Consider the following 11617-nt stretch of genomic DNA (forward strand, 5'->3'; position numbering starts at 1 on the left):
GAACTGAGCAGGCTTCCTGAGCCATTTGGTTGGGCAGCTAACTTCCATTAGGATCCATAGAATTTAAGAGCATGAAGGCAGCTCTTTCCTAGAAAAGGCTTGAGATCTCTTCTAATGCTGTGTAATTTGATTATAATGTGTAACTGGTTTTCAGTGGTTTTAATCTCTACTAACTTGACAAGTTTTAGAGGATCATAATGGGAAATTGGAATATTTATTATTTCCCAACTAGAGGAAATCTTCTATATATTCTGTGGCAATGGTGTAATTTTTTTTTTAATCTGTAATTTCCTAGAACTAATTAGAATTAGGCTTTACATTAGGCTTGTGCCAACAGTTTTGAGAAATGAGGAAGGGAAAATTGTAGAACAAATAGGTGAACTGTCACTGCTAAAAATTAATGGGAAAAAATTTCCCAAAAGTATTGTTTCCTTCTCTAAACATTTATTAAGACATTAAAATTATTTCCACATGTTAAAACAGTCACCTCCTTTCAGTTATCCAGTAAATACTGATAATTTTTTTTTGTGTGTGTGTGGTACGCGGGCCTCTCACTGCTGTGGCCTCTCCCGTTGCGGAGCACAGGCTCCGGACGCGCAGGCTCAGCGGCCACGGCTCACGGACCCAGCCGCTCCGCGGCATGTGGGATCTTCCCGGACCGCCCAGCCGCCCCGCGGCATGTGGGATCTTCCCGGACCGGGGCACAAACCCGTGTCCCCGGCATCAGCAGGCGGACTCTCAACCACTGCGCCACCAGGGAAGCCCTACATACTGATTCTTCGTTGTGTGTCTGCATCATCAGCCTTAAAACTATTTTCTAGTATTTTAGGCATTAAAACTGACTTGCCCATTACCAGGTGTTCCCTAAGAACTGAGTGTTTGTTCATGCATAGAGGAGATTGTATCACTAAATCATGCTTTAAAGTTTCTAATAAGCATTGATTATTTGTTGTGGTTTAAATGAAAACTGAGCTAAGATATATTAAATATATAATATTTATATAAATTATATAGAAATATATATATGAAAATATATGTCATTTTCCATTTCTGTTTCTTGGCAAGAGCTACATTAGCTCTTAATATTTACTGAGGTATTCAAATCTTCATTAGTGTATCAACTTATTTTTTAAAGTAATATTGCCTGAAAAATAGATTGAATTTTTTAATTTGAATTTGAGCTAAATATTTTTACAGAATACTTTTCCCTGTTTTTTGCTCTGGTTCCTAATATGTGTATTTTTTAATATTAGTGGGATTTTTTTTTTCAGTTAAAGGTGATGGATACCAACACATGCACATTATATGTAAATTTCTTTGCTAAGTTAACTTTCACCCCCTTCTATTCATACATTCATTTTAAGAGGGCTTTGGTAGTTTTTTTGACAGTTCAAACTAATTTGCTTTATATATTCCTTATTTGGGGATCTAGCCTTCAGCTTTTTATAAAAATTTCTAATTTACTCTTTTCTTTTACTATGCTGTTACCCAGAATTATTTAAGTTTTAAAATGTTTTGAGAATCTCTATAATATTAGAAATTATATAGTCACAAATTACATAATATAAAAATCAGCCCTAAAATATGTTTTGGATTTGTTTTATTAGGTAATTATAAAAAAGAAAATAAACAGATTACTTGTTTCACTATCAAAAGAATGTCCTTCAGATTTTTTTTCCTTCAGATTCTTATTAAATTTTCCCAGAATAGTTAAAATAGACAATAACAGAAGATTTCCAAAATTTATGCTGTCATTGCGCCTTTGAATTGGTCCTTTAGTTCTGTTTATTTTTTTTCATTTCAGTGCTAGTTTGTTTAGCATCAGTTGCGGTCTCTATTACAGACAGAGAAGTATAATTGTAAAGATAAGACTCTAGTGTTTTAATTAAATAGACATCTGACACACATTCTAAGGCTTTATATAACCTATTCCAGGGAAATTTAAAACATACACAGTAACATGAAAAGGTACACTGAGATTTTCATAGTTTTCAGAACTGGACCTTGCACATTAGGGAATGCCTTGATAGAGCATATGAATAAAGAGGACCTCCTTTGCTAACTACAAGTTTCTTAAACAAAGGAAGCCTTCATTCTTTTTTCAGTTACTTAGGAAGTAAGCCTAACTTCACTTTCCTTAATAATATTGGCTTTATGACTATTAGAAAAATAATGAAATGAAAGATTCTTTTTCTGTTATATTTGGATGTGAATTTTCAAAATTATTTTTAATTTGTTATGCTGAAGATTTAAAACATATGACCATTCAATGGGTTGATACAGATGGAATGTCACATTATCATCACATGGGAAGGCATGAAATTTATTTACTTTGCATAATCAACCCCTACATAAAACAACTTGATACAAATATTCCTGAGACAATAGATGGCATTATATTGTACTTGGTATTTTCATTTTTTCTGGAGATATTAGAAAATACCAGCATTGTTTGTCTGTGACTAGTACTTCCAGTAAACAAAATGTTTTTTAAAAGAATGTAAGCAAATTGTAGAGCAGTTGCCAAAATATGAAATCTAGACACTTAAGATATGAAATCTAGACACTTAGCTTCAGTCCAAAACATATTTTATCTGTTTTGAGAATAATTGTGTAGGTTGAAGTATGCATAATTTAAATGAAATGTAACCATCTGAACTTTACATTGTTCAAAAAAGTGGATTGTTTCAGCTGTTTATAATACAAAATATTTCAGAATTTCTAGCTCTGGCCTTAAAAAGAAAAAAGCACAAACTATCATGTTCTGGCTTTCTTTAGCTAACTTACTGTCTTCCTGCATTGTAAAATTCATCTTGGTTATAGGATTTTGAAGTTTTCAAATTCTTGGACCACAGGACAAATTTTAAACTCCTTCTGTTCTAAGACTATAAAATAGTTTGATATTGCCTTTTCATTCTAACCACCCACTGAAGTATTTTTTAGCTTAAAAATATGTTGTTCTTTCCCCCACTCAGTCTTGAAAAAGTATTCATCATATCAGCTAAATAATTTTACTCCTAGAAAACTACTACCTTTTTATTTTTCTGTTATATCTTAACATTAAGCAATATCTTTTTCCAAACAAATACTCCCATATTAAAAGCACTGAGGTTTAGACATGATGAATTTTAGGAGAAACAACAAAAATTCCCCTATGCTTTAACATTCTTATGTTTATGTTAACATTCTTATGTTTATCTCCAGATAAACATTAGTTTATCTAGAGATAAAAAATAGAGATGTTAGTTCTGGTGACACAAGTACACATTAATGTACAACTGTAGTCCTCAGCTCTTTATAAGGATTCAGTTGTCACATATGCTGTATGTGGGTCATACCTTTTCCTATTAATAAATGTTCATGCTTTTGCTTTACACTATTCATCACTTTTAGGGCTACATTTCGACTGCTTACTTGAGATTTGTCTAGGATTTAAGGAAAAACAAACTGGTTTATTACTTTTCAAATCCTTTTAAATAATTTCTTCCAAGATTTAAATTTTTTTATACTTTACTAGAAGTATGATGCTTTTATCTTTTAAATAATTAGGTAAAAAATTTTAAACCATAGATTTTAACTCATTTAATAGCAATTATGTGTTTAAGAGGTATAAATAACTTGCTATCAGACATTACAAATATCCAGGTGCTCTGTATGTGCTGATGACAACAAAATTGAAACGAAAGACTGTAATAATTCTGACTGGTTTTCTCTGCAGAAGATATTGATTATTTGTGTGTGGTGAGAGATTTGGAAAATTCAATTAAAGGAGTTGTGCAAAGGTTTCATAAATTTTCCTTCTACAGCGTGTACACAGACATTGTTGCGTATTAAATCAATGCAGCACTTCACAATATATTTTCTTTGAAACATAAAAATAAATAACATTTAAACAGTTCTGCTTACTACAGAAACAAATTTTATTTTCTGTGAAGCATTTAGTCATGTGCTATCACTGACTCATACACATTTGCCAGCTGTAACAAATTTTATAGACATTTTCTCCAGAGACATATTTCATATACTATGAATTTTTAAATGAGCAAATGGTGAAGAAGGGATGTCAGCAATATAAAAATTGATCAGTTAAAAGATAAAAGCATAAGTAAAGAGATTTGTATGGTAGTCTTAATAGGTTTTATTAAATAAAAATACTATAAAAAGACAGTAATGAACAGACTGAAGACTAACTGTTCTTGAGGTGGAGAAAAATTATTCTGGCACATTTAGTAGGAATTGGTTTTATGTCACCTGACAGGTGAACATTTTTTTTCCATTTTAACTCTTAGTCAGAAAAGCTCCTCAAAGTGTTAGATGAATTCTCTAAGTGGTTTTTGTATTTTAAACACATGTATATAATAATAAAGCAGATATTTATAGTGTTATATAATTATATAGTTAAAAGCAGGACTTGGGCAATCAGTACATATTAGGTGTTTTTCTTCCTCCAGCTCAGACCTCACATAGGCAGAAAGTAGTCTTTTTCATTCACACTGTTCATAACATATGCTTCAGTCCTCTGGAATCTCTCTCTCTCTGAGGACGCCAGGCTTCTCTACTACTTCTCTCTCTGCCTGGATTGTACTTGCTTCCTTCTTTGTCTAGCAAACTCCTGCTCATTCTTTAAGGTCAGCCTTCAGTGTCACATCATTTGAAACTCTCCCCAGCTTGCCTAGGTAAAAGGCTAAATTGCTTCATCTTCTAGGCTTCTACAACACTTGTCTGAATGTTTATAAATGTATCATGTGGTAGTGTATTGTAATTGTCTGGTTACAGGGCTCTCTCTGGGCTTCTCCTTGGCAAACAAACAAAAGTCTTATCTCTATACTATAGTCCCAGAGTTTAGTATAGTACCTGGATAGAAGGTCCATAATGCATATTCAGTGAATGAATAGAAACAAAATGGCCACTCTAAGAATTTTTTAAAGGAATTATTTAGATATTTTCAAATACTTATAAATTGCTATTTCCTTACATGCGTCATTCATTTAATATTTATTGAATGCCTACTAGGAGCCAGGCACTACTCTAGCATTGGGAATACACTAATAAACAAGACAAACATAGTCCTGCCCTCAGGATTATAGAACCTAGCACAAAAGATGAGTAATTATAATAAAACATAAGCACACATTATAATAATAAATTTCTTGGCAGTTTTCATCCTAAATTTTTAAATGTACGTTCTGAAACAGAATCAGGCAAATCTGTAGACTGTTGAAACAAGAATTTAAAGCCCCAAAGCTGTTATTTATAATGTAAAATAAAACTTTATGTGTAGGTTCTTTATTTTAATTTCATTTTGATTAAGCATTTATTCTGCATCATTACTATGACAACTTTGCACTGTTTTCTGAAAAAAAGTCTTTTTTCTTTCATATAGAATTAATTATATGATCTTGATATCTATGAATTCCTTAAAACCATTTTAAACCGAGGTACTGTTTCACCTTTATAATTAGGTTTAGCCTTGTTAGATTTCACTTTTTATTTTTCAGGTGGAAACATTTTAATTATATTATCATACTTGGTATTGTCTGTCTGTAAAGAAAATAGGGACATTAGTTGAAATTATATTTTATCTATTCTTATAAATAATAGGAAGGCAGTCTAACAAGATCTGTGAGTTAGAGGCTGTTGAAAGAGAACACTGTTGAGCTACCAGGCTAGCTTTCAGAGAGGGCATATTTTTTAGTGAATATAAAGAGGGCCCTTAATTGAGTACCTTTAGTAAAAATAGTTAACTAAATAGTGAGAGGTAGGTTATAGCTTCTATAGGGCACATCTGACTGAACAAAGACATAACAAGTCAGTGAATTTGGAAATGTGCCGAATGAAGTAAATAATTACATATTAATTAGTTGTACCTTTCCTTCAAAACAATTCCTGTGGATTCAGCAATACAAGTAAAAATGATATATTTATAAATAGCTTACTATAACATATCAGCCAGAAGCATTATGAGTCATGATGTAAATTAGTGTTTAGTGTACCTGCAACTGAGGGTTCACAGTAAAAACTAGCATTATCCCAGACTTAGTGGCATCAATATTAAGATTCTTAGAAGCTAACCAGATGTTGCCTGTTTTCTCTCAGAAAAAAATTAATGCAAAAAAAGAATTCTATTCTATACTGAAAATACGTTTCTTTGGAAATGGTATCTCAAGTGATTAATATTATCTTCCTAACTAGCTGTTTTTAAAATATTTGCAAAGCATCTTCTACAGAAAATTGTATCACTTTCACTCCTTAAAATGTTCATTCTGTAGTATACAATAAATAATAGCTTATAATAATAGCTAACATTTATTGAGCACTTTCAATGTGCCAGACACTGTTATAAGCGCTTTATACGCATCCCATTTAACCTTCACAACAACTTATGTGAAGTAGATAGTTATTATCTTTATTTTACAGGTAAGGAAACTGAGGCACAAAGAGGTTAAGTACCTTGTATCAGAATCACTTAAGAGACAGAGCCATTATACTAACCAGAGTAGTCTGGTGCCAGAGCCTGTGCTCTTGCCCACTGCATGGTAGTAATCAGTGAATGTCAGGTTTCATGACTGCTCAAAGGTTTTAGATCCTATTAAGTTTTAAGTATACAATATATATACAAATACATACATTCACTCATTATAGGGTAAAATGTTTTATACAATTTCTGACCTATGGAAATCCAACAGCAAACTATTAGATCGTTGTCATAAATACACAGTGTTATATATACACATAAATATTCACAGTTATACATTTGGCAAATGAATATACACATTTAATATGTGACAGTCTCATTAATGAACTTTTGGGAGACTTAAGAGTACTGAGAATAACTTTGTGTTCGTGGATTCTAGTAAACATCATCACATGTTAGGGATGTTTTTCTGAGTCTTTATTTTGAGTAGTACTTTCAAAAAACTTGAAAGAATTAAGGTTGACCTACTAGTCAACTTCCCTTTTAGTGGGAAGCAACAGAGAGAAATAACAGTGAAATGTACTTGGCTACCTTTGAGACATTTCCCTGGGTTCTTTTGATCATGTTTTCTTCTCACCTTGGGTGCTTTCTTCATGATCTCATCCATTCCTTGACTTTAGTTCTCACCTTAGTGTATAAGTCACCCTCCTCCTGAGCTGTAAACAATCTCAGCTCCCATACGTTATTCCCCTAATATGCTGATTTCATCCTCCCCTCATATTATCCCTCATTGTATCTTTCTAGGGATTACATTCATCCAGTGATAAGGCTGAAAACCTTACAATTCTGTCTCATCCAGTTGTCCCCACATCCAAACTGCTGCCAAGTCATATCACTTCCCAAAACGTTTACTTCTCCTTTCCATGTCCACTGCACTGGTTTATTCATTACCTCTCATCCAGATTATCTGCATCTTTATTGTAACCTGCCTCTCTGCTCTTTGATCTTGTTTCCCTACAGCCTGTCCTGCTACTGAAAAAATTATGCTTTCGAAGGTATCACTCCACCATATTCATAATAAAATCCAGATTTATACCATCATTCAGAACTCTTCCCTGATCTGACCCCAGCTTACCTTTCTAATTTGTCTTTGTGCCTCAGTCACTCCAGATATTTGCCATTCATACCTAGACAAATTCCTCAGAAAGCACCTTTCTCATTTCCTTATCTTTGTTCTTGTCTCCTCTACTTAGCATACATTTTCCCCCATCATCAAAATTTTACCTATCTTTCAAAACCTGCTTATAACTTACCTTACACAAGTCTTCCTTAGATCCCTCTCTTCCATGTTCTTTTATGCATTTGTCACAGCTGCCTAACTGGTATGACTAAGGGAGGATATTAAACTCCTTGATCTTGTCCTATGCCCTAGAAACCTCTGACAGTCACAATGCCCCTGACACCACTGTGGCCAGATTCCCTGTCTGCACATCAGCTTCTGCCCCCTGTCACCCTTCAGTTATTATTCCTCCCGACCTATATTATTCAGTGGGGGTAAGCACCCCATATGCATTCGCTCCCAGAGCCTTTAGAAAGTGGAGCCTTTATAAAATAATGTTACAATAAGAGAGACTGTGCGTAAGGGAGACAGCAACCCATAGGGCACAGACAGTATGAAGACCAGCAAAAGAGGCAGAGAAAGCATGATTTGGGCTAATGTCGACAGGCGATGCTGAGATACATTTCCTAGAAACAGTGTAAATAAATCACTTGGTTAACAAAAGTGTAAGGGTTAGTATAAACAAAGCACTTTGCTTAATGCCAACCTAGTATTCAACCTAAGGATATAAGATTCATATTATATACATGAAATAATAATATAAGGCAAGCTATGATAAGTGATACAAGTTCAGACCCTTCTTTCTAGGATTCTGGCCAATAGCAAGTACAAAAAAAGATTATGAATCCAACGGGGATCAAAGTATCAACTTGATTAGTGGAGGAATTAACCTCCAACATGGCAGACCCTCTGGTAGAAGGTTGGGGTAACTAATGTGGACTAAGGCAGAAGTGGGACCTCCCCTCTCCCATACTGAATTTAGATCTTGAATCCCATGTGCTCTCCTGAACCTGAGGAGAAAGCTGGATCCTTGAAATAGACCCAAGTCCGCGTGTCTCTATAACAGTAAAGACCACAACAGACCTGCCTTACATGCTTGGTTGCAGAAGAGAGAGAGAGAATGGGCTGGTCTCCTTACAACATGAAATTAAGAAGCATGAAGGCCAACTGGACTTGAGAGTAGACAGACGGTGAAAGGGAAACTGAAGAGTGGGGAAGAAGAGTGTTGTGTAAGAATAGTGACCGAATATGACTAGTAAAATGTGGACTACTGTTCGGGACTTCAGTCAGTCAAATTTGTCACTTTTCCATGGGCTGTAGGGAGCAGAAGAGTTGACAGAAATTTCTTCCTCTTCAGACTAAGGAAAGTAAACATTCTTTTCTACTCTAAGTATGAAATGAAGAATAAGCAGTAGTATAGGAATACACAACACAGACCGCCTTTAGGATAGAGTGATTAGGTCATTATTTAAGGGTTCATGATTTTTTTATTTTTTTATTTATTTTTTTTGTGGTATGCGGGCCTCCCTCTGCTGCGGCCTCTCCCGTTGCGGAGCACAGGCTCCGGACGCGCAGGCTCAGCGGCCATGGCTCACGAGCCCAGCCGCTCCGCGGCATGTGGGATCCTCCCAGACCGGGGCGCGAACCCGGTTCCGCTGCATCGGCAGGCGGACGCGCAACCACTGCGCCACCAGGGAAGCCCCAAGGGTTCATGATTTTAAAATCAGTTTTAGTTATTCCACTGTACATAATCTCTAACAGAGGGCCATCCAAGACCTTAGTCATGGAAATGTTTGTATTTTACTAGGAAGCTGGAATTTGAAAGATGGGTAATGTTGATGGGCTGTGTAAACATACTAGGCAGAGATAACAGCATGAACAAAAAAGGCAGAGAAGCAGAATGATTGAGCAGCAGATTCCAGATACATCATTGACAGTTGTGATCACCAGGCTAATAAATTAGCTCAGACTTTATTCATTAGGCAGAAATGGACCAGTGAAGATTATTAAGTAACAATCCAGAATATGTTTTAGAAAGAATATACTATAATTGCTATATAAAGGATGAATTCTGTCAAAATACTGCTCATGAACTGCATCACTGTATGTAAATTTCTTTTCATCTGTGCTCTGAGATCTTCATCTCCAGCACCAGTATGACAGTGTACAGAAACAAACATGCTGCTGCTCCTTACTCCTGTGCTATGATGTACATCACATTGATCAAAGTATGGATGTTTGCTGGATCCTAAATTTGGCCTCAGAATCTTTCTCAACACAACTGTCCTGGAAGCCTTGATCAACTGATGAGACTTCTTTGCAGGGCCTGGCATTGTAACAGAGAATGGGATTTGGATTAGATGTCCAGCACCAGCTCTACTACCTACTTTAGCTAGTGGCCTTAAACAAGGCACTCGGGTCCCCAAACCTTAATTATAAAATGGGACTGATGCTATTTACCTTGTGGATTATATAAAATAGCTTAGGGAATTCCCTGGTGGTCCAGTGGTTAGGACTTGGCACTTTCACTGCCAGGGCCCCGGTTCAATCCCTGGTCAGGGAACTAAGATCCCGCAAGCTGCGCAGTGTGGCCAAAAAAACAAAAATAAAATAAAAAGCAAATTAATTAAATTAAATAGTTAGTACCTTCCCCACAGTAACTTTTTAATAAATGGCAGTCTTCCTTTCCTTCACAGTATTATCATTAGTTCTGGTAACTGTATCAGTAACCTATAAGGATATTAAGTGAACCCTAGGATGCTTAAAATCTTCTACTAGTATTCAGATCAGACTCAGCTCATGAGTTGGCAAAAGTTGGTTGTCAAGTTGGCAACCTATCTCCTTATAGGACAAGAAGGATATAGGTGGACTGTCATGAATAGGGAAGTATAGGGGCCCACCATGTATTACTTATTCATAGCTGCCAATATAAGCAAGGAAGGGATATTTCAGGAAGTAAAGGGTCCACATGCCCTATGGGAATATATGCCATCAGTTGCCGTTGGGTAAGTGCTTTTTTCAAAGGCTTCCTCTCACACGAGTGTCCTAAGGCCAAATAGACAAGAACTTCTATCACCACTAGGAGTCCCCAGAGGGACATACTCTGAATAGGAATGTCAGTAAAGACTGTCTCTTTTTTGCGGGGGCAGCTGTTGGAGGAAACACCTGCTGAAAGGCCCTGAAGGCTTATAGACAAAAGGCATGTAAGATTTGGTGTTTTCATTAGGTCATGTTGGAGTTTTAGAACCCTCTCGAAGTATCTCAAATCCATCTTCACATAAAGTGAAGAGTGCTATGTCAGAGTAGTCATATTGACAATTATTTGTGAAGGTGAATCTTGCTTTGAAGACTCAAAAATAAGCAAATGAGAGACGACCAGTATCTAACTAAACTAGGAACCAAATTACATAGTAGACGGGTGTTTAAATCATTTCTTAAATCATGTATGAGATGCATGTTAATTTGGAAACGAATTCTTGATGATTTAATAAGCATCTTTTTTATCCTGCAGGCATTTAGAAGAAATGCACTCACTATGAAAACGCCAACTTCTGTATCTGCCTGATCATATTTAAAGGAACAGAAGAAATGTTTGTAATTAATCTGCCCAGTAAATACCAGATCATAGCACAGGCAGGTGCATGTCTAGATAAAATTTCTTGCAGCTAATTTAAACTTTCTACACGCACCAGTAGATAATCTCAACGTAAATAATACATTTCTTCTTGACCCTTTAAAGTAAGCCAACATGTAGAAGAGGAACTTGACTTATATTTTGTATCTCATATGCTTCTATATACTTTTAGCATTTGTGGATAGACTTAATAAAGCATTAATAAAAATGGCACCTTTGGTAGAGCTATATATTTTAAAACTCAGATTAAATCTAATAGTGAGTGGTATTAGGTACCAGTTTTCCCATTTAAAGCTCCAGATGTGTATTTATTAGATTCTTTTGAAAGCTTTTAAAATTTATAGGTTTATTTTAGCTACTATCTCAGGGATGAGTCTTTATTATATTCTAGTTATTCTTATGCTTGTAGAGAAAAAGTATTTTCAAACTTTTTTTTTTTTTTTTTTTT

General features: G+C 35.2%; 1 protein-coding gene across 1 annotated transcript in view; it reads left to right on the top strand.

The window, feature by feature from the left end:
• Positions 1-11608, top strand: part of ITGB3BP (integrin subunit beta 3 binding protein) — a 93867-nt gene extending 82259 nt beyond the window's left edge. The window contains exon 8 of the mRNA XM_024119973.3: positions 11047-11608. Within this exon, the coding sequence (XP_023975741.2) occupies positions 11047-11054 (8 nt within the window). The 3' untranslated portion in view covers positions 11055-11608. The remainder of the gene's footprint in view (positions 1-11046) is intronic.
• Positions 11609-11617: the final 9 nt, after the last annotated feature.

Source organism: Physeter macrocephalus, chromosome 4 (assembly GCF_002837175.3).
Source record: "Physeter macrocephalus isolate SW-GA chromosome 4, ASM283717v5, whole genome shotgun sequence".
Classification (NCBI taxonomy): domain Eukaryota; kingdom Metazoa; phylum Chordata; class Mammalia; order Artiodactyla; family Physeteridae; genus Physeter; species Physeter macrocephalus.